We start from the raw sequence: 24,244 nt of genomic DNA, 5'->3' as shown, positions 1-24,244 counted from the left end.
CTTTATTTGTTTTATGTTTTTTTTCCACATTTATAAAATGGAACATCCCCTTTTCCTTGTTGGTGTACTGTCACTTGTCAGTCATCGAAGTGTCAAGAAAATAAACGAAAATTAAATAATTTGATTTTTGATTTCAAACAAAAATGGATAGACTGGAAATTAACAAAAAGAAATTCTGTCGCCTGTGTTTGTCGGAAACTGTTATATCGCATTCATTACTTAATGACGATAATACAGTATTTTTAGAAGCTCTGACAGCAATAAAGGTAATGCCAAAAATAGGTTGAGAGCAGGATTTTTTAAAAAATCGCGATTTTTATGCATGTCAGCTACTAATTTGCATAAATATTTTATTGTATTTGCCTACAGATACTAGATATCGTTTTTAAATAGTTTAAAAAACCCTTAAAACCTACATTTATACCAGATTTAATTGTGATAAAATTGGAAACTATTAATTTATAGATCGACGAAGACGAGCCATTTCCAACAATTGCGTGTGTCAAATGCTGTTTCAATTTAAAATTTGCTTTCCAAATTCAGCAAAACATTCTAGAAGCTGACAGAAAGTTACACATGTTAGAGGAAATTAATATGGATGAACTGGACATAAAAACTAGAATAGTTGATAATGCAGTAGAAGTAGAAGAAAAAATTCAGTCAGTGGAGGAATGTATCCTGGATCATGATTATGAAGGACGCTCTAGTACTGAACCATCCACACCTTTGAGCAGTAGGTATATTTGATTCCTGTAAGTCCTTTTCCTAGTCAATATAAGTTGGATTGTTGAGTAGTTTTATATTACATTATAATTATTATGTTATATATAGTATTATTTTATAAAAACATCATAAGATATTAGAGAATATACTAATTTATACACTTTTAAGGAAATTCTCCAAAATCAACTGTATCTGAACTTGAAACAGAAGATTTGAAGATTGCTGTCCAATATGAAACAGTAAAAACTGAACTGAAATCCGACGAAGATAATTCAGTAGAGAATGTATTTGTAACAGAGACTGAGACCGAAGAACCAGTTCTTTTTTCTAATTTCTTAGCAGAAGCCAACACTAATGACAGTGAAAAAGTTCCTTGCAAAATCTGTGGTCAAGAGTTTCTAGATAAGGATATGCTGGACCATGTGCAATTCCATTATTTTTCTACCATTAAGTGTGATGAATGTAACATGAATTGTGCCAATATACATACATATAGGGAGCATTTAGCACAGGCACATAAAGATTATCCAGCTAATAAGAGTTGGACATGCAAAATTTGCAACGGATCATTCTTTTATAAGCCTTTGTATATTATACATTTTAAGAGGTAAGTCCTGTTGAATATTATATCATGTTTATTTGTTATATTATGTGTTATCTTTGTTTAAAATGTAGTTTTTGTTTTATAAAGGTAGTGAAAACAGTATTATGTAGGGGATAGAAATACTAAACTGAATTTAATATTTCTGTTCTCTAGAGACAGGACAAATACAGTTGTTAACTGATAGGGGTTGAAAAGAAGGTTTGTTTGAAAGATCATTTTAAGCATGCTTCTGACAATCTTCCAATCTAGATTTTCTAGCACATGGCATATCTTGGGTAAGGCCAAATTCTTGATGTCATAATTGCACATGATTTTCTTCAAACTAGTTAGAGCATGCCATATATTCTCGTAGCTTGCCTTGTCTGTCTGTATACGTCTTCCTGGTCACCATGTACAGCAAAAGAACGAGGACCATCTTCTAATCTCAGTACTCTTCCAACTTTAACCCCTTAACGTACACATTAATTTTGAAGTTATGGTCAAAAAATGATCGAATTTTTTTTTTAGTAAAAATGTTTTGTTTTGGTTATAATTGAATAAAAAAAATATTTTCAGTGGCGTAAAACCTTTACTTTTCTCGTGGGGGGGGGTATGCAAATCCGTTGAAATTTAAAAATTTTGTTCAGACGAAATACTTTGAATAGGTAAATAGTAGTATGATTTATATGAACAATACAAATATATTTTATTGACACACACACACACACACACACACACACACACACACACACACACACACACACAATATTGTATTTTAGATGAATTATAATGAAATTTAGTAAAACAAAAAATATACACATTACTCTAACCTACCGAATATTATATGCAAAATTTACTTACCAAACAATATAATAATATGTTGAAAATAAGGCACAAATTAGTTCAAATGCAAAAAACAATAAATATCGACTTCAGACGACTTTACACCGGCAAGACAGAAGGCTTGTATCAAAACAAAAGTTCGACAATAATATCGGTTATAAATGATGATGATTGCAAATTGCAAGTTATGAGATAATAAATATATTTTAAAGTAACTCAATACTGACTGAGTCATCTATTTTATAATAGAAAAATAATTTAGATATATGCTTACATATGTCTCTTTATACAAATATCCGCTTTGCAAGGCTTGAAAAATTTTATGGATAAAATTTAACCGGCGCCCGTGTCCCAGACGAGCGCGTACAAAATTACCAGTAAGGCGCGCCCGTGTCTGAGACGGGCACGTACGTTAAGGGGTTAAGCTGCTGATTTTTTAACTCGTCAAAACGACCGAACTTCTTATAAAATACGGACGAGATTCTTTTAGTCGTCTCAAGATCTTAGGCAACACAGTGGGCTAGAGAGATGTTATGCGAAACACTAAAAAGATCCTGCTGAACTTCTGTAGTCACGCCGAATCTAGCACTCTTTCTCTCTGCGTAATTTGACATAAATGCATTAAAGCTTGGTCGCCGGTTATCTTTGATCTCATGTTGAAGGGTTCGTACTTCTTCTGTTTCATTTGAGCCAGCATAAGGTGCAAGACGATTTATGTGAACTACTTTTGGTTTACCTTTCGGCAACTTCTTAATTCAGTATATTACGTCATTTATTCTCTTTTTAATTTCATACTGACCTTCCCATTGTCTTTGCAATTTAGGAGACAAGCCTCGACGACATTGAGGATTATAAAGCCAAACAAGATCACCTACTTTATAGCATTCATTCTTGAATCGAGAATCATATTTATCTTTCATTCTGTCACTGGCTAACTGTATGTATTGTCAGGCAAGTTCATGAATGTTGTTCATTCTTAACTTCAGGCGGTCGACATAATCTTCACCTGCAACATGTTCTTCGGAAGGTCTGCAGCCAAACTCTAGGTCGCAGTTCAAACGAACTTCAGGACCCAACATCAGGCAGGTTGGAGTCTGGCGTGTAGTTTCATTCACAGCCGAGCTGTACGCCATTAGGAATAAATGAATGTGCTGTTCCCAATCTCTTTGATGTTCTGATACAACTTTGGACAGATGTTTACCCAATGTTCGGTTCATCCCCTCGACCATTCCTGATTGAGGATGCAGGGGCGTCGTTCTGGTCTTATTGACACCAATCAATTTACAAACGTTTTGGAAAAGGGTTGACTTGAAGTTTTGCCCTTGGTCGGAGTGGATCTCCAAGGAAACAATAAATCGGCTAAAGAATTCTTTAACCACTACCTCTGCAACAGTAGCAGCTTCTTGATTTGGTATCGCATAGGCCTCAGTCCATTTCGTAAAATAATCCATCAGTACCAGGATATATTTATTTCCATCATTCGTCTCTTCAAGTGGACCTGCAATGTCGATTGCTACTCTTTCCGTAGGACTAACAACATTGTACTGTTTCATGGGTGCCCTCTTTCACATTTCCGGCACCATCTTACATCATATTTACAGTTCACCCAATAGAACTGTTCTTGAACCTTTTGCAGAGTCTTCGTAATACCAAAGTGTCCACCTGATGCACTGTCATGCATTTGACGCAATACTTCTGACACTTTACTTTTTGGTACAATCAACTGAAGCTTAGATTATATACTCGTTCTCAAAGGTTCTATACAGAAGATCATCTTTTAGCACTAGGCAATTCCATTGGCTCCAGTAAGACTTGACTTCTGAACTATATGCACTAATGTCTTGCCAAGTAGGTCTCTCACTTCGATGTATCTAATCCAATACTCTTTTTATACATGCATAATCTGCTTGAGCGTCTTGTAGCTGTTGAGGCTGCCATTGATCATTAATGACGGTGGTTCGTCTCACGGGGCAAAGTCATCGTGTTACAAACTACTTTCCGTACGATTTCCTCCAGATGTTTTTCGTTCTGTTCGTCAATCTCTTCAGAGGTTCGTACTCGATAGCTCCGTGAAGCTAGACTAGCTGTTTCGTGTTCCAAGCAATGGCGAGCGCTTCATCTAAAACTTTCGGTCTTGCTAGTCGTAAAGCTTTCTGTAGTTCATTGTCTCTCAACCCATTGACGAAGGTATCTACAGCAATTTCTTCCAATATGTTGTCTGGTGCCTCTGGATAAGCCACCAGCGCTATACAAACAACATCTGCTTCAAATTCTTGCAAACTCTCACTTGCTCGTTGAATTCTACTTCTTATTTGTACTTTGTAGACTTGTTGTAGATGAGCATCTCATCGTTTACTAGCGTTTAAACATCTAACGTTTATCTAGTCGAGTGAACAAGGTCTGGTAACATTTTTCTTGACCCTTAGGAATCGATCTTAGGATATCCGCAGCATCACCTCGTAAAGCAGCAGTTAAGGAAACAGCCTTTTCTTGTTCTGTCCAATGATTGGCTGTCGTAATAGCTTCAAATTGTCTAAGGTATATGGACACAGAAGACTTTCCATCAAATAGTGGCAATTTGAATCTCATATGATATGTCGTTTCGTCCCTAGGTGATTCTCCTTTCACTACGTGATCTAAAACGACTGAATTAACTGGTGGAAGCACTTTCGTATTAGTTATCATGCTCTCTAGCTGTTTTATCTTCTCTTTTGCCTTATCGAATGTTCTAGAAACTTCTTCAAATTTCTCATTATTCTGACTACATACTTCGTCAAATCTTCTAGAAACATTTTCGAGTTTCTCGTCGTCGTTTTGTCTAGCTACTTATTTAATAATTCGAGGCGTTTCATCTTATCTTTTGGAAACATTCTCGAATTTATCATCATTTTTTCTAGAAGTTTTCGACGAAAAATACTTTTCAAAAGTTCAAAAGTTTTTTTTTTAGCAATCACTGCTGAATTTATTTTTAAATCTCACACCGGACACCACTGTACCGTTTTTAAATAAAACGAGCGGTTCTAATTTATATAAATGTATTTATTTATAAGTGTTCAGCACGAAAATATCTTATCAACTCAAAACCTCAATCATCGTTACTTATATATATATATATATATATATATATATATATATATATATATATATATATATTATATAAATTATTATGTACTAGAATACCTCTATCCTTCACGTCAAATCACATTTAACAAACAAGTTTATATCATTTAAATACAATATGAACAAAAGGGATCCTAACACACTACCTTCAGGTACCCCAATATTAACACTAATTTCAGAAAATGTAATATCATCAATCTGCACTTCTATTCCAATAAGTAATCTTTAAACCATTCAAGAACATTTCCTCCAACGCCATAGCTTTCTGATTTTGTGAGAAGTATATTATGATCAATAGTTTCAAAAGCTCTTTTTAAATCAAGGAATGCCACCACTCCATAATTATCATTGTCCAATTCAGACCTGAATTTACAAAGTAAAAGTTGCAGTGCAGTCTCGCAGGAATACTTTTTACAAACACCTGACTCATTATTCATTAAGATTTCATTGTTATTAATGTGATCCATGACTTGATCATGTACTACCAACTCTAATAATTTTTTAATGAGTGGAAGTATATTAATAGGTCTAAATTCATCCGCCTTAATAGTATTATTAACTTTTGGTATTTGGAACAATTGTACTGATTTTCAATAAATCTGGAATTTTGGATGATCTAAGAGAAGTATTTATAAAATTTAAGATAATGTGACCACAAGTTACAACAAACTCTTTTTAACATTTTGGAGTTTAGTATTTCATTAATGTTACTCTTATGATCTAACAACTTAACCATGACTGCCAAGTCACTCAGTGATAGTAACCTGATTACATATACAAATATTACGGATACAAATTCTGATTATCATGAGTCCATAATTCTTCAGAGTTGATAGTTTCAACAATTTGCTTAATACTAGAGACAAAATACTCAACAAACTGACGCACCATTTCAACTTTGTCACTCAGAATGCATAACTGATTCTGAACCATAAATTAAATGCGATGAGGGAATTTTTGACAATTATTGTTAATTAGTGTTTTTAGAGTTTTCCGCGTAAGTCTAGAGTTATTTTGGAATCTATGGATTTTATCAAAATAAAATTGTTCCTTTTTTTGCTTTTAACATATTACCTACCACATTTCTTGCCCTTTTAACCCGGCACTACATATGTGGGGTTTCACAAACCCCAGCTCCCAAATATCGCTCTTAAAATAAATCAAACGCAGACTTATGCGCACGTCCACCCCAATAGCTTCCCAAAAATGTCCCCACCATCGAATTCAGGCGTTACCTCAGTACATTGTAGGCACTGAGTGAAGTTACAAGCGCCTGAAACGCTCTGGGGTGTGTCAAACCCCACTTATGTATTCGCGTTTGTAATTTTGACATTATAAGTAAGTTTTTATTTTTGACTTATTTGAATCTGCATATTCATTTGTTTAATTTGATTTGCTTGAAGCTCTAGGGCTGAAATTGATGACCATGCCATTGAATCGGAAAGCGATGACGATATTGACCATATCTCTGAAAGCGACAACAACACCGACTCGGAGCAGGATATCGCAATAGAAGATGTAGTTTCTGACGGAGATTCAGACATGGAGACATCAAAAACAGAACTTCAGAATGAGACGGAAAATAAAAGCACTGACGGACCTCCAAGAAACGAAGAAATGTATCTCGGAAAAGACGGAACACAATGGAACAAACTTGCTTCAAATAATAAACGGGTTCGAACAAGATCAGAGAACATTATTACTCATTTGCCGGGTGTGAAGCATTATGCAAAAAATGCTAAACGTGCTTTAGATTGTTGGCAATTGTTTTTTGACCGACAAATGATCGAAGACATAGTGCGCTGGACCAATCTCAAAATTCAACAAAAATCAATTGCATATCAAAATAAATGCATGGTGAAACCAACCAATGAATGTGAAATTAAATCATTTATCGGACTTCTTTATTTAGCACGTATGTTTCATTCTAATCGTCAGAATTTGAGAGACTTATGGCAAACAGATGGGACTGGTGTCGATATATTCCGCAATACGATGTCTATAAATCGTTTTCAATTCCTGATGGTCTGTCTTCGGTTCGATAACATCGAGAATCGTAAAGACAGATTGGCGATTGACAAATTAGCTCCAGTTCGTGGAATTCTGGACAAATTTATTGAAAATTGTAAGCAGGCCTATACTCCTTCTCAATATGTGACGATAGATGAGAAGTTGGAGTCTTTTCGTGGAAGATGTGCTTTCAAACAGTACATGCCCAACAAGCCTGCAAAGTATGGGATCCAAGTGCAAGCCCTAGTTGATGCCCGTTCGTACTACGTTTTAAATTTGGAAGTGTATGCAGGAAAACAGCCAGAAGGTACCTACAGTGTTAGTAATTCCCCAATAGATATAGTAGAGAGGCTAATACAACCTATTTCTGGTTCCAACCGAAATGTAACCTTTGACAACTGGTACACTAGTTATGAATTAATGATAAAATTGCTGAACGAGCATAAACTTACGTCAGTAGGCACGCTGAGAAAGAACAAACGATGCATCCCAGCACAATTTTTGACAGTCCAGAACAGAGAACAAATGACATCTTTATTTGGCTTTCAGAAAGATATTACACTTTTATCGTATGTGCCGAAAAAAAATAAAAACGTCCTACTGTTGTCCACCATGCACCATGATGGAGCTATTGATGAAGCAACTGGCGATAAAAATTTACCAGAAATAATAAGCTTCTACAACTTTACTAAAAGTGGAGTAGATGTAGTGGATGAACGTCTGCATCATATAACGTATCTAGAAACTCACGGAGATGGCCTCTTACGATCGTGTTTTCTCTCTTGAATACAGCCGCCATAAATGCTTTGGTGATATACAGAGAAAACAATCAAGATTTCAAACTTGCCAGAAGATTGTTTATCAAAATGTTGGGCTTTGAATTGATCCAGGACCACATATCTGAAAGAAAAAATAATCCAAGAATACCAAGGAGTATTCGTCTTAACATTGCACATTTTGGCCAAGATGCCCCTGCAGTGCCACCTGCCGAGATTCCAAAACTCATGGGAAGATGTTCAGTATGTCCAAGAAGCCGAGATCGGAAAACTAAATATTTCTGTTCAAACTGTGAATCATTCCTGTGCCTGGAGCATGCTGTCATAAGTTGTCAAAATTGCATGAATTCAAATAGCGATTAATTTTTTTTCTTTCACTGTACAACCGGGCAGAGTTTTTCCTTGTATTATCTTACTATTAGATTTTCATTTACTATTGTATTTTTGATCATATGGTGTTTATATTTTTTGGTAAGATTGTTCATTTAAGTTGTGGTTTTTGCTTATGGAGAATTGCCTATTATTAGTTTATTTTTAATTTCTTTTGAATAAAGGTGTTAGATGATCACTTCAGACCATGAAATTAGAAAACATAAAAAAACTGCCAGAAAAAATTGATTTTCTTAGAAATTGGGGTTTGTCACACCCCACATATGTACTAATGACAGAAAAATCCACGTATGTGACGCCGGGTTAAAAACCACCCATTTGGCATTTTTATCACTTGTGTTAGCAGTTTTAAACTATTTGTATAATTTGGCCATAATTTTAATTTTACTATTAACTTCATTATCAAACCATGGTGTTACTTTTGATCTGACATGTTTGAATAGCTGCTATTTTTTTTATGACAGACTGACTGATAAAATCTCATTGTAAATAAATTGACATCAGTATAATCTAAATCTCAATGACAGGAAAGTAAATTCATTTGGATTTGATATATTTTTTCTTCGTTAAGATGTCTATTACATTTACTAGATATATTAAAATTTTTAAAACTATTACTAAAACTGACCAATATTATTGAATGATTACTCAACTTGGGAGTTGAATGAACAAAGAACTAACTAGATCATTATTAACAAGAACATAATCAATTAAGGTTTCACTAACATTCGTAATTCTAGTAGGTTCAGTTACTAATTGCTTAATGCCACAAAAACATTGCTTTAATTTTCTGGGTGTAGAAACTAATACTACTAAAAATCCAAATTAAAATTACCAAGTAAAACCCAACTGACATTACTTTTAAATAAATCGTCAAAAATATGCTCTAAGTTCTCTAAAAATACTGCATCAGAACTAGAAGGTGAATGATACACGCTGCCCAAAACAATCTTGTAAGAACCAATATCTACTTTAACAAATTTACACCAAAAATTATCTTCTTTCTTCTAAATGTGCCTATCTTCTAGAGATGTTGGCGACCACATTGACCCATCTTATTCTATTCACAGCCTAAGATTGGCCAGCCAGGATATACGTCCAGGGCCTATCTTACCCTCAAGCTTGCCTTGTAGAATCAATTGTAGAAGTCGGTATTTATCATTACGCATGATGTGGCCGAAGTAAGCCAATTTTCTGTTTTTTATGGTGTTAATAATTTCTTTGTCTTTTCTTTGCCTCTGGAAAATAGTTATGTTACTTGTGTGGTGTATATATGAGACCCTCAACATACGTAGCACCACATTTCAAATGCCTCTAATCGTTTTATAGCATCTTCTATAAGGCTCCTGCTTTCTACTTTATAGAGAAGGACACTAAAGACGTAACATCTAATTCTTATGCGTATATTGATACTTAAAGATAAGTTACAGAGAATCTTCCTAAGGCTGTTAAAAGAGCTTCTGGCTTTTTCAATACGAATTTTTATTTCGTAGCTGTGATCCCAAGTATCCTTAATATTGCAGCCCAAATAGCATATTGTTTCCACTCTTTCTAACGATGTATCGCCTATTGTAATTTGGGCGTTTATGTTGGTGTTTTTACTAATGATCATTATTTTTGTCTTCTTGCAATTTAGTTTTAAGCCGTATTTGTTACATACTTCTACAACGTTATCAATCATCCTTTGGAGCCCCTGCGCACTATCTGCCAGCAACACTGTATCGTCTGCATATCTAATATTGTTTATAAGTTGGCCATTTACAGCAATCCCATCTACTGATTCGTCCAAGACCTCTCTAAAGATGTTTTCAGAGTATATGTTAAATAATGCAGGTGACAATATGTAACCCTGTCAAACTCCTTTTTCGACTGTGAAGATCTCAGATAGTTCATCTCAGATATCTTCTTTAACAAAAGTTTTAGCGGCAGTACACTTAAGATTTTCCTGAATATATAGTACAACACCTCTTGTAGATTGTTTAGATGAATTGCAGCATATTTCCACTGGTAGTGATAATATCCCTGCCTCTATATATTTAAAGGATGTTCTGATATATTTCAAAAGCCATTATCACATCTATTTAGTCTATCTCTTAAAACTAACACCTTTCCAGACAAACTCAAAGAGGCTACCATTACTCCAGTTTTTAAATCAGGTAATAGAAACAATATAGAAGACTATCGTCCTATAAGTATCCTTAATTCCCTGGCTAAAATATTTGAATCTATTCTCTATATAAATATACTGAACAATTTTGAAAATGAATTTGCTCCAGAACAACATGGTTTCTTGCCTGGGTTATCCACAACTAGTAATCTGTGCATTCTGTCTAATTTTGCTAGTGAGGCAATAAATAATAAACTCCAATTAGATTTAATAATGACTGACTGCTCAAAGGCCTTTGATATGGTTGACCATGGCATTCTTTTATCGAGATTGAATGAGTTTGGTTTTTTGCATGATGCTTGTACATTTATAAAATCGTATGTGGATTCAAGGTTTCAACGAGTCAAAATTGGTAGGTGTTTATCAGATAAATTTCAGGCTACATCTGGTGTCCCCCAAGGGAGCAACTTAGGGCCTTTGTTTTTCTTAATTTTTGTCAACTCACTACCACAATCTCTTAAATTTTCTTCTAGTTTGATCTATGCTGATGATTTTAAGCTTTTTAAGACTATACATACTTCAAATGATTGTCAGTTACTACAGGAGGACCTGACCTCAGTTGTGGAATGGTTTAGGGACAACAATATGATCTTGAATATTAAGAAGTGTAGAGTCATATCTTTTACTCGCAAAATCGACTACATTCAAAATAATTATAGAATTGACAATTGTGTAGTATCTAGGAAAACCAAATGTAAAGATCTGGGAATATACTTACAGGCTAACATGAAATTTAATGAACACTATATAAATATTGTTAATAAGGCCTACAAAATATTGGGATTTGTAATAAGAAATTCCAAACACTTTAGTATAAACACAACCATTAACTATATAACGCTTTAGTCAGACCAAACTTGGAATATGCATCAGTAGTATGGACTCCTGAAGCCAAAGTTCATATTAATCATATAGAAAAGGTACAAAAAAGATTTCTAAGGTATTTATACCTTAAGAAATACAATGTGTATACTCACCTTACGCCATCAAAAGAGTTGCTTCAAATATTTGGCTTGCAGTCATTAGAGCAAAGAAGAAACATGCATTGTGTTGTATTTATTCATAGTATCATTAACAATGTTAAATATAAGACATGTGGTTTGATCAACTTTATTAGGTTTCATGTGCCAAAGGTCAACCTAAGGGTAAACAGTAATGACCTGTTTTCTTGTAGTCCATATAATTCTTGTGCAATAATAAACTATATGCAATATCAGTGTAATGAGTTAATAAAGATCTGTGATATAGACCTCTTTACCTGTAGTGTAAGGGATATTAAAAAATGTTATGAATAGATAAGTAATGGACTGAATCTTAAAATTTTATTAACTTGTGTCTTTTTTTTTTAATGTGTTTTACTTTCTGTGTTTTTATTTTGTACTTGTGTGTATATTGTAGTTTTTGTGTGTATATTTTTATACCAAGTAATCAGCACTCTTACATGTAATTACTACCTAGGTGGTGTTTGTAAGTTTTAATAAATAAATAAATAAATATCTACACAAAGCAATTTCAAAATCTTCTATTTCACTTGTAACTCGAGCTTCGCTAACCACTATTATTTTAGGACAATAACACAGCAGGCTTAACTTGATTTGGTCCATGGTGTTTAACAAGCTCTGTGCATTTAAATATAAAATATCAATATTAAATAATATACTAGGGCTACTTATTTTTTTTTTAGATAAATTTATGTCTTTTTGGATTGTAGACTTATTATTAATTAATTTGATTGTTTTGGAGTTATCACCTTCCTTATCCATATGGTCTAACTGTAATTTGAATTTCTTGAAATACTCTTGCTGGGCTTTTGTTTGATCCAGGGAAATTCTGACATCCGGCACTTAATTAATCTTTTAACAGTTTTAGCGGCTTCAACTGTATTTAATACTACTTTAATGGGTCTGGTTATGTTGGCAAATTTTCCTAATCTAGATAGTTTTATATTAATTTTGTTAATATTAAAATTAGTCAAAATATTAAGTACCATCTGTTTTTCCCCTGCATTACGTTCCGATTGATTATTTTTAACAGATTCATTATCATTAAATATAATTATTTTGGAAGCTCTATTTTGCCTCTCCAGCATTTCGGAAATAATATCCTCCATATCTGGTGCAACAGATGAGACATTTTCCTTGGGTAGAATTTTATTTATACTTTCTTTAAGCTCACTTACTTTTTTTTAACAGAGCTGGTACCTTCTAAAACCCACTTCACACTGTTCACAGAAAAACTTCAGTTTGAAAACGAAAGAAGTCTGCAACAGTAAGTTTATTTGAGCTATTAATACTGAGAGGTAGGATTTTTATTGTTGTTCTTGACAATCAAAATATTCCTGAGCTGAGCGAATGGACCATAAAATTTGGTTGTGAAACTGTTTTAGAGTAGTATGTATCATATATTTACAACCTCAGATTGGTTTTCTTTTCAAAATTGCACTGTAAGCTTAAAAATAATTTACTTCTATACACTTAGCGCTCTCATCTTTCAGTGCCCATCATACCAAAATCGACAAGGAAGAAAAACCCGGCATATATCACTGTTATCACTGTAAGAAGACGTTTTCCAATGAAAGCAGGCGTACCGCCCATACAGCCACCCACAATAAAAAGCAATGTGACATTTGTGGCGTCTACATCACTCCTTCAAATTTTCCTGCCCATCGGAAGAGCCATTTGGAAAACGAAGTAGAATGTCCAATATGTTTAGGAAAATACAAGAATACGATCTCTTTGAAGGGACATATTCACTACACCCATTCAACTAGGAACTATATCTGCGAGTTCTGTGATAAATCTTTCAAGAAGTCATATGCTCTATTGTTGCATGTCAAAAGAGAACACACTGGTAAGTGTATTCCTCGTATTTTTGTATATAACTTAGTATTTTCTGGTTTTTCCCATGTAGGTGAAAGACCACACATATGCGACATCTGCGGCAAAAGCTTCCTCACCTTCTACAACCTGAACAAGCACAAAAAGATGACCCACCAAAAACTTCGTCCCTTCGAATGCGAACAATGCCAAAGGAAGTTTTCTTCGAAGTTTGCACTGCGCACGCACGAGCGACAGCACACGCAAGACATGCCGTTTACGTGTAACATTTGCGGTCAAAGTTTTCGCCAGAAGGTGTCGCTGAAGGGCCACCGCAAGACCGTGCACAACATCGAGGAGCCTTTGACGTGTGCCTGTGAAGTTTGCGGCAAGTGGTTCAGTAGTAAGTTCGCCGTCATGAGTCACATGCGGCTGCATTAGTGTTTGTTAGTCTAGTTGAGATGTATTTGCATTTATTTTGTAATAAAGTATTTATTTAATGTGTTTTTCTACAAATAACAATGTTTTCAGTGTTCTTTAAAGCATCTACAAAATCTACTAACGATCTATGAAAGTTAAGTTGAGATAAATTGAGTTTTCAACAAAATTTTATTAAAACTCAATTAGACCAGAGAAGTTGCCAAAAAAAAGTCTTTTTCGTGACTCTATTTGATCTAACAACTGCTTTTGATAAATTTGGTGGTAATAATATGTAGTAAACAAAATATACAAAAGATTAAATGTCATTTTTTATTCATAAACAATAACTTTTCTAAAAATGCACAAATAACTTTAATTTCGGGTGAGAATCGGGACAATATCATAAGTATTTAGATATAAAAATTTCAAGAACTTTCACTTAATAGGTATTGCAAAATTGAAATTGTTTATCCCAGAAAGATTTTATCTACAACGTTATTAAGCGTAAACTATTTGGGTCTACATGAGTTCTGGTTTTGAAAGCATCCAAATAAACAGAAAGGCTTATATTATCAAATTAAATTAGTTAACGATTAAAAAGTGTATGTTCAATATTGTAAAATAGGTTTACAAAAAAGCACTGTGATTTTAAGCTTATAAACATAAAAAAGATCAATAATGAGAAGACGAAAGTAATGGTATGTGGAAAAAATAGAAAACAAACGAAGATAACACTTAATGGAAATACACTTGAACAAGTCGATACTTACAAATACTTGGGAGTACAAATAGAGAACAGAGGAACTGAAGAAACTGAAATAAGTTCCAGAATAGAAAGTGCTGCTCGGATGTATCACGCAATTAAAAGTACGTTTTTTTCGAAAAAAAGAAGTATCCTAAAAAGCCAAAGTGACCATATACAAGACGGTGTTTGTGCAGATTTTTACTTTTGGTAGTGAAAGTTGGACGCTCACTTAAAGTGAGATAAAATTAAAATCGAAAATACAGAGCATAGAAATGAAGTTTCTTAGAAGAATAATGGGTATAACCAGGTTAGACAGGATTAGAAACGAGGCAGTCAGAGAACATCTTAGGGTCCAACCAATTATTTAGAAAATTGGAGAAGCCCAACTGAGATGGTATGGACACATGGTTGGAATGAATCAAGAAAGACCAGTTAAAAAAGAAAGTCAATTAATATCGATATAAATAATGTCGAGCTGAAACCGTTATATAAAATGTTCTTCCATTGACTAAGAAAAAACATGAGCATCTACAATTTTTATGTACCAACAAGAAATTGATACCCGCCCAGTACCATGATTTTTATGCTGATTTACCTTATTCAGTTTTACGTATAGATGATTCCGAGTAATAATTCCCTTATATCTTAGGAATACATACCTATTTCTTTTTTAATACTTACCTGGTATATAAGATTATGTTTAGAAAAAAATTACTTTTGCAACCAACAGGTAATATGTCTAGCTTAGCTACCTAATATTCGATTCGACTTTTTGTTCGTTTGTATCAATAATACATTTGTTCATTTTATTTCTGGTTTTTAATTTCCTTTCTTAAGCTCACTATATATACAAATCAGAAGTAGTCTAAGTGTATTATGTTCCTGCTCGATTTAAACCTATATGGACATAGTATTTTACCTATAACGAGCAAGATATTAAAGTCCACAAATTTGTGATTAACTGATTTTATCGGAAAAAACATAAGCGTAATCGAAAAAAGGCTTAAGTTACATTATAGTCATTTTGTTTTTTAAAATTTTTGTTTACTTTTACAGTAAATCAGAAAAATGCTCTCCTGTAAAATTTGCATTTTGTGACTTAGGATAGTTCTGCATAAGCGATATTTCTTTGAAAGGTTTCCTTCTACAAAAGATACAGTTAAAATAATAAAACTTCGTAACAAAGAGGTAAGTAATATCATTAAGAATAGTCAAACCAACCAACATTAATGTTCTAATGTATGTAGAGAATACTAATCAGCACATATTTTTAGGGGAGAGCTGTTACACCAGTCCAACAGATATTTTTAACATTAATATTTTGACGTGACAACGTCTTAAATTAGGTTGTGGCTCGGAGTCCCGCTCACGTCTGTTACAGTGAGTCACCGAACGAGAGAGAGGCCCGCCGGACCGGCGAATGCCTTGCGTCTCTCTCCCACTCAAACATGATCGGTCCGCTGCGCGCGGCACTAGAGAATTAGGCGCGTTGAATCGCTAAAGTTGAAAATCGTTGAAAGTATCGTCAGCTGTGCCTGTAGTGAAAATGTGGAGTGCTTACAGTGTCCTATTTTAGGGGGAACCACCAGTATCAGATATAATTGAAGGGGTGGCTGCAATAACCAGGTAGCTCCGTATTTTAAAATTTGTGGGAAATCGAAAAAAACCTCCCAAAAATTCAAAATTAGTTTATTTTTTATTATTTTTTTTCCTGTGGTGAAAGCATGTAAAGAAAAAGTTTTTACGTAGTTTTTGTAAATATTGTAAATATCATATTTTAATAAAATAAAAAAAAATTGGAGCTGCTTTGCCAAAAATATACAAAAAAAATAGTTTTAGGTTTATTTATATGTTATTTGGATACAAAAAGTAAAGAAACTAAATAAAATGTTTTTATTACATTAATATCAAAATACAAACTAATCAGTGGAATATGAAAACATAAAAAACAGGTAATATTCTTCTTAGGTTACTAGTGTTCATCTTCAGTTTCGGAAGTTTGGCATTCTTCTGGCTCTACAGGAACAAGTTGTTGGTAGTACCACATTTCAGCCTCGCCAACATACTGTCTGGCCAATTCCATGACATTTAATAGCTTATCCCTTTTCAAAGGCAACGGTGCATTATAAACCTTATTGTGTACTTGTGGAAAAATCGGTACACAAGATTTCTTTAAAAGAACGAAATCCTCAGTCACAAAACCATTCGCTGACTCTGAGCACGTAACAGTCTCTCTATGTGTATCACTAAATTCGATAACTTTATATTTCGATATGGTAAATTTTGCACCAAAACTATTTTTAATATTGCTTTTCTTAAAAAATGGCTCAAGAACTTCTTTATAGTTTAGAATCATATCTTGTTTAACAGTTTTCACAATAAACTTCTTACTGGTATTTGCTATCATGCGACTCCATTCCTCTGGCAGATAAACTCTTTCTTTCTTTCTTTTTTCTTTTTCCACCAGAGCAAACGACCTGTCGCAGGGCAAAAAACTATGCCCAGGTTCGGGATAACGATGTCTTATTCTCTTGAATCTTCCATGCAATAGAAGAGATTGCCAAAAGTGAACAAGAACGGAGTTCTTGTTCTGCGCAGCGCAGTTGTCACTATAAACGTAAAGGGTTGTTACCTGAGGATCAATGTAGTTATTAATAAAATCGTGTAAGCAACTTATCACTTCATTTGGAGATTTCCGACCCGTTATTTCATCGAAAACATAAAAGTAACTCTTCGAAACGCTGCCCTTATGGATACAAAATGGATAAAACCACAACTGGCGCTTGTAGAACACGTCACCAGAAGGAACATGTGGCAGGGGCATGTTTTGTTCAAAATCAAATGACATGACTTCAACTCTGGGATCTTCCTTAGCCAAAGCAGTTTTCTCTGTTAAATCTTTATAGAAAGTATCAGCTTTAGTCAGGTGCACTTTTTTTTCCACCTTCAATGTGTTTTGAGTTTCATCATCTTTGGCACATTTTATTTTATTGTCAAGGATGTCGCAAGTTTTGCAAGTATCTGTTCTAGGGTGGCCAAAGGTTAAATTAAAATTTTCCACAAATACACGCCGATAATATGTGTATGAAACTTTTGGCTTAAACTCTGGTGTGTCTAATAGATTATGCTGTTCTGGTTCATATTTTTTTAAATACAATCTGTGCATAAGCCTTAAATTCAGTTCGGATGAAAGATATCTTCTGTTTAGGTTATCATTTCTGCTATAATGGCTTTTTCTTCTTGGAAAGCTATTTATATGATCCTCAATGGACTTGATAATTTGATCTGGGATTTTATTTGGTCTAGTTTCATGGCGCCCTCGCATGTCTTTCGGACCTACTATCTGTGAAGCCATATGAGTCGCTATTCTCTCCACCCTGCTTTTCGTTATTGCGTGAATGTTCATAAATGCCGTTTTACACACTTTTTTCTCAAATATGCCTCTCTTTATTTTATATAAAAACGTTTGGCCTCTTGGAACTCCACCACCTCCTTTCGGTCGCCTTCTGTCAACGTTTCTCGTCTGTATTAAACCACCTGAAAAAAAGAACAGAAAATCAATATTTCGTAAAAATCATTATTTGCCGTCCGTACCAACAGGTATGGAAGGCTATTGGAATCGTCATTTATTTGTTTAAATATCAAATAAACCTCGGAACCGAAATCTGCATACCCAAGAACCTATGAAACGATATATAACTAATACGTGCTTTCAGGCGCCAATAATTTTATCCTTACCTAAATAGATATCTTGTTGCTCTTTATCACCTATTTCATAAAAAGACGTGAAAATTTTATCAAGAGTTTCTTCGCTTATGCCTTCAAAACATTTGAACCGGCACTGGCATGGACCTCCTCTACTTCGTCTTTCCACTATGTTTCCTTTAACATTAATGTACTCTTCACCTTTAGATCTTCTTAATTTTCTCTGGTTTCGCTTCCACATATTCGGCTCCCTGCTCCTCTTTTTCGATTTTTTATTTTCAACCAGTCCAGACGTAGTGGCAACATTGCTTGCAGCAACTTCGTTTACAGCATTCTTCTCACTTGATTCGGAATCAGGAATGAAATCCGATGACGAATCTTGAAACGGTTCACTTTCACTTGAACTGAGTTCACTTGCCATTTCAAATATAAATAATACTAAATTTTATTCACTACGAATCGTAAGAAAAGTGTGTATCTATGTATAACAACACGTCGATCTGAACTAAACTAAAACACAACGAGCACCTGCGCTTGCCCGACTAAACGAGTAAGTAACTAGTTCACGGCGGCGCATGGGAAAATGAACAGGACCGTATTACAAACTGTTTAGAAATAGAATAATATTAAAATTATTGTATTATTACATAAAATTCAATAGAAACTAAACAAATACATGAAGGAATCAAACTTATTTTTTATATTCCATGCATATTTTTATATCTTTTCTATTATATTATTTTGTCAACAGTTAAGTGCAAGAACCAGGCAGCTCCAGGAGCTGCCCGGTTCTTGCTACAAACCGAAAGCAAGGTAGCTCCAAATATCGTTGCCAGTTATGTGCCGTTATTAAGAGATACCCGTTTGTTGCAGGGAACGATCGGCCGATTTTTGTTAAGAGTAAGTCACTGAAAATCTCATTTTCGTAAAAAAGTGGAGCTGCCTGGTTATTGCAGCCACCCCTTCAATTTTAGGAAATTACCTAGGGACCTATATTCTTTTATAATATTGCTATGGATTTATCCATTTAATATTGAGCAATGATTGTAAACATTCTTTATAGTTTAAACTTCAATGAAAATTATTAACTGTGTCTAAAGACATATATGATATGAGGTATTTTACCCAAGAGTATTAAGTATAATGAATATACATAAAAACTTAATTGTGTTTTCTTAGGATTTAACATTTTGTCAGCACATTATCTCAAATTCACACTTAAATCAATATGTTTTTACTATTAGGTCTGTTGAATGTTTGTTCTTTACACAAAATTTAGTCTATACTTCATATTTATTAAAGGCGGTAAAATATACATTACAATTCAGTTGTTTATAAACCACTTTCAAAGCATAAAGAACCTTTTAAGCTTTGTTTATATTATTTTGTGTATATTAATTGAGTTAACTGGAGTAGCCCACTTTGATACAAAAATACAGTCAATTTATGGATATTTCAAGGTGACAATCTAAAAAAAGCTGATATCCTCCCATGCATTTTATTAGAAACACTTGAAATTTAAAAATCGTAAGATGTAAGACCTTAATCGTGAGATTTGTCTTCAATTCGTGAGTAGATTCGTCATTTAGAACAACTACAACAATAAAGGTAAATAATTGTACACTAATATTTCATTATCGTAAACTATGATTGATTGATTAATTGTTAGATTGACACAAAAGTTGAGAAACTGAGTTTATAGCGGCAATTCCTTGTTCCTATTGTGCAATTTAATAATATTCATATCAATAAATATTCTACCGAGAAAAAGACGTTGTCACGTAAAATCTTCGCCCGTAAAACCGACTTTACAGGCAACCGATTTTTTTTTTGTTCCTGGAAAAATGCAAATATCAGTAGCTGACTATATGGGAATATCGAGGGCAACAGCTTCAAGAATTGAAAATATATCAAACAAATGATGATATGGTCCAAGTTGAAGAGGAGTTTTATGCAATTCTATGATTTCCAAGATGCATAGCTGCAGTTATTTGAACGTTAATACGAATTGATTCTTATAGAGGTTCAAATGCAGAAATATATCGTTCAGAAAAACAATTTTTGCATTAAATGTACAAAAATCAGTAAAATAGTTTAAAAATTAGAAATATCGTTGCAAAATGGCAGGGTTCTGTAGATGATCAAACAACATTTATTAATAGTGGCATACAAATATTTGAAGCTGGAGACTTTGCTAGGTTTGTACTATTTGTTATAGTTGTTCAGTATGGTTACAGTTTGAAATCATATTTGATGATACGGCTAGAACAGAAGCAGATAATCTTTATAATGAATCTCCTATACCAATTAGGAATGCTCTGGTAAGGCAGTACAGGGCATGGAAACGATTATTCCCAATTTTTAATAATCGAATGAGATTAAATTTGAAAATAACTATGAATATAATAGTAGCAGCAGCAGTATTTCAAAACATCACCATAGAAAATGGAGTATTGTTTTCTGTAGATCATAACCTAGACCAACAAGAAAACCGTTTAATTAAGGCCATAAAAGGGAAAAAAGAAGACAATTTCAGGTAAAATTGGCAACATTTTGCAGAACTACATTCACAATTTCTAAAAAAAATATTTTCTATTAAACCAATTGCTTTGTTTGTGAGAGAATTTACAATGTATACGTTTTACACTTAGCCCCGTATTTATAGTCGGTACTCAAGCTCGTGCTTGAGCACGTGCTCCGCCAAGTCGAACTTACGTCAAAGTCATGCTCAAGTATTTGTTGTGTTCTATAAACGATACTTCGGGTATTCTCGTACAAGATTGATCTCAAGCACGAAAATTAGGGATTTTAAGTAAATTTGATTGGTAACATCCAACAAAAAGAAGATTCTGTCAATTATTATCATTGTCACTAAACGATTTTTAGCGCCAAATTTAACTTTATTGAAGAAGAGGCATGTTGTGTATTAAAAAAAATTAATTTTTAATAAATTATTTTAAGATATGTAATATATTATAAAAAATATGCATTCGAGGGAATAAATTTCAGATATGTGCATTTTTAGATGAGCGGAAATTGTACTAAATATGCAGTTTATTCAACAAAAGGAAAGGTGTTTATAATCCAGCTGGTAAAGAAAATAATACTGTAGGGAATAAAAGGATAGACGGTGCTTCCTTAATGAAAAAATAAGGGTTGTGAGTACAAATACAGCCTATTATATAACTGCCAGCCTGAGGCAGATATATTAAGGACTTCAGAACAGCTACGAAAAATGTAAAACAAATTGAAACAGAGGTAAAATACTTTTATTTATTTAAGCAAAGTTTTTGTCGTAGAAAATGCAGAGAAACAACAGCATGCTGGCTACAGGTGATGACCCTTTGAAAAAACCAAAGCCTGATGTAGTGCTGGAGTTTGTGAAAGTTGCTGTTCCCGACATATAGATATGTAAGCATCGACTGTCCCTGGGACAGCACAATATTTGGAAGAGGTAAATTTACTATATACTCACACTTAGTATAATTGCAGGACAAAAGGATGCCCACCAGCTAGGAGGACATGTTAGTGTAATTACAATAACATCAGATGTATCTGACTTCCACCATTGCTTTTCCAGTTCAAAATAAAGAGTTGTTATGTATGATAATTTTGATAAATCTTACCTGTACATTTAATAATAATTTCAAGTAATACTTGTAATATGACACCTGTTGTTCCTAGAGAATGTCAATGTTCTTCAAATGGTAAGTAATCTTAAATGTACTTATGGCAATATGTAATAATAATAAACACTACTAGGTACCAATGAAGTAATGGCTATTATAATTGCAAATAAAAAACATTTGCCAAAAAAAGGTTTGAATTATTCCAAAGGTTAATAGTAATCCATAGTTATGGATTTTTAAAACAATCATTTATATATAACTATTCTTATTTTGTACTTAATGTATGTATTATATTGAAAACTGTTAAAAATTCTAAATGTAAATACTAGTTGTGTGTATATTTTTTGGTCATTTTATTTAATGTATACTATGGTGGTTGTAAAGCGATTATTATATTATTTTATATTTAACAAGCATGATATTCCATTTTTTAGTTTTATAAATTGTTACTTTCAAATTTACTTATCGTGAAGGTTTATAAATATATTTTTAAATAAAGAATATTAATATTTTAAATGTGTAATTAATTTTAAATTTGATAAGGAAAGGTTTTATGAAAGGAATAAACACTTATTTAAAAGGAGGGAGACAACTTGAAATCAATAAAGATATACTTGCTTAAAAGATATACTTGAGTATAGTATAACTCTCATTTATTTTAAATTACATATAAAAAATACATTTTGACAAATAAAATAAAAAAGAATTACATTTAACATAATATAAGTATTCAATAATATATTCACATTCTCATGCATAACATTGTTGAATAAAAGTCTCCTAAAATTTAAACCTTGTTCCACATCATTAACATTTCTATTTACTGGCACATCAGTATTTTCTAGAAAATCATCATCACTATCAATATTTTCCTGTAAAGATATATTGCAGAGTACTACTGTAGCACTTATTATTGCAAGATATGTATTTAATTTCATTTGTAGGCCTCATTGCAGACAGGGAAACCATATTTTCCAGGTTCTAAATAGCCTTTTGGTAACATTTCTTACATGTGTGCACTATTATATCTATTTTGTTGATCATTAGCTAAAAATATATCTCTATCAAATAACCTATTTTTTTGTTTAGCCTATTATCAATAAATACCTTGCTTTAATACTGGAGTAAGTGGATAGTGCCTGTGCTGCATGCATATTCACTATTCATAATAATTCACCTATTAATAATACTGGAATTTGTCCTGTTTCCATTTTAACTCTTATCAACTTTGATCAAATATTAAGCTGCCATGACTTTATCCTGGATGTTGAACAACAATATCCATAAATCATCGCAAAAAACAAAAAAAAATATTGTATTGGAAACGAATTGAAAAAAATATAAAAATAAACAAACAAGTTAGGTTAGGATCCCGTGCTCAAGGCAGGTCGATCCGATGCTTGAGCACGAGCTGTCATTTTTGTGTACTCAAGCCCGATTTCGTACTTGAGATTCGTTTATAAAACACAAAAACGACTCAAGGTCGACCTCAAGCATCGACAATCGACCGATACTTGAGTACCGACTATAAATATGGGCCTTACTTTCACCTTTGTCAAGAAAAATTTTATATTAATTTATTAGGTATGCTTATATTTCAGTAATTTGCATTTCTATAATTGTATTAGTTCAGCAATTTCTGTACTGTTTTCTTAAAATTTGTATATGTGACATTAAAAGGCAACAGTTTTTGTGTAGTACCTATATTTATAATAAATTTTCTTGAGCAAATTTTGTTTAAATTATAATTCAATTTTTAATATTTTGATTTTTAATTATTGTTCCTTAATATCTTTCATGATTGACCTTTCTCTCTCTTCTTTGTCCTCTTATCGATCATTCTCTTCATTTAAAACTTCCATATTTCGTTAATATTTTTTCTTGGATTCTATGCTTAATTGATTTATAATTGGATACTTCCTCAATAAGTAGAAGCTCCTCTTTTTGTGGGATTTAAAGAACTACTCTTTTATATATAAAGAACTCCTTTGTCACTGCACTCCACTGGTTAATGCTGATGTAAAAATGGGAAAATACGTTTACACATTGTATGTTCATGTTGGTTTACAAAAATCCATAACAAGAAAAAACAGCTACATAAGATAAATAAAACACTATATTTAACATTATTTACATATCACACAGACATACAAGCTTACAAGAAAACAATTGTTATGGAATACTATGCGTTTATTTCTTCTCCGGACTAACTCTTTGTTTTGGAATTAAACAGAATATATTGACATGTATAAATTTATTATATTAGAGGATGAAAATTACACTCTGCTTGTTATTTCTTAAAACTATGAATATATAT

General features: G+C 33.1%; 2 protein-coding genes and 2 long non-coding RNA genes across 5 annotated transcripts; 2 read left to right on the top strand and 2 right to left on the bottom strand.

The window, feature by feature from the left end:
- Positions 1 to 64: 64 nt before the first annotated feature.
- Positions 65 to 13,928, top strand: LOC140447470 (uncharacterized). Its single transcript, XM_072540137.1, has 5 exons — positions 65 to 266; positions 466 to 733; positions 892 to 1,330; positions 13,107 to 13,462; positions 13,523 to 13,928. The coding sequence occupies exons 1-5, from the start codon at positions 144 to 146 to the stop codon at positions 13,867 to 13,869; spliced, it is 1,533 nt and encodes a 510-aa protein (XP_072396238.1). The 5' UTR covers positions 65 to 143; the 3' UTR covers positions 13,870 to 13,928.
- A 2,566-nt stretch (positions 13,929 to 16,494) lies between these two features.
- LOC140448379 (uncharacterized) lies at positions 16,495 to 19,265 on the bottom strand. Its single transcript, XM_072541466.1, has 2 exons — positions 18,332 to 19,265; positions 16,495 to 18,130 (listed from the first exon to the last, which is right to left on the bottom strand). Exons 1-2 carry the CDS (start codon positions 18,717 to 18,719, stop codon positions 16,566 to 16,568), a joined length of 1,953 nt encoding a protein of 650 aa, XP_072397567.1. The 5' UTR covers positions 18,720 to 19,265; the 3' UTR covers positions 16,495 to 16,565.
- A 1,659-nt stretch (positions 19,266 to 20,924) lies between these two features.
- On the top strand, positions 20,925 to 22,434 carry LOC140447471 (uncharacterized). 2 transcript variants are annotated; one of them, XR_011951599.1, is made up of 4 exons: positions 20,925 to 21,263; positions 21,324 to 21,535; positions 21,598 to 21,709; positions 21,791 to 22,434. It is a non-coding gene; the product is annotated as an uncharacterized lncRNA (long non-coding RNA). The 2 variants fall into 2 exon arrangements; XR_011951598.1 differs by having other exon boundaries at positions 20,934 to 21,535.
- A 106-nt stretch (positions 22,435 to 22,540) lies between these two features.
- Positions 22,541 to 23,438, bottom strand: LOC140448378 (uncharacterized). Its single transcript, XR_011951700.1, has 2 exons — positions 23,035 to 23,438; positions 22,541 to 22,974 (listed from the first exon to the last, which is right to left on the bottom strand). It is a non-coding gene; the product is annotated as an uncharacterized lncRNA (long non-coding RNA).
- Positions 23,439 to 24,244: the final 806 nt, after the last annotated feature.

This window comes from Diabrotica undecimpunctata, chromosome 8, assembly GCF_040954645.1.
Source record: "Diabrotica undecimpunctata isolate CICGRU chromosome 8, icDiaUnde3, whole genome shotgun sequence".
Classification (NCBI taxonomy): domain Eukaryota; kingdom Metazoa; phylum Arthropoda; class Insecta; order Coleoptera; family Chrysomelidae; genus Diabrotica; species Diabrotica undecimpunctata.
Note: the sequence above shows the minus strand (reverse complement) of the source record. Positions and strands in the feature narration are given on the sequence as shown.

Bases quoted from the DNA above. Each gene is read 5' to 3' on its own strand.
- LOC140447470 (XM_072540137.1), top strand. From the start codon at position 144: ATGGATAGACTGGAAATTAACAAAAAGAAATTCTGTCGCCTGTGTTTG. The intron at 1,331-13,106 runs GTAAGTCCTGTT...CTCATCTTTCAG, and splicing joins TATATTATACATTTTAAGAG to TGCCCATCATACCAAAATCG. The intron at 13,463-13,522 runs GTAAGTGTATTC...TTTCCCATGTAG, and splicing joins TGTCAAAAGAGAACACACTG to GTGAAAGACCACACATATGC.
- LOC140448379 (XM_072541466.1), bottom strand. From the start codon at position 18,719: ATGGCAAGTGAACTCAGTTCAAGTGAAAGTGAACCGTTTCAAGATTCG. The intron at 18,131-18,331 runs GTAAGGATAAAA...TCTTTTTTTCAG, and splicing joins GCAACAAGATATCTATTTAG to GTGGTTTAATACAGACGAGA.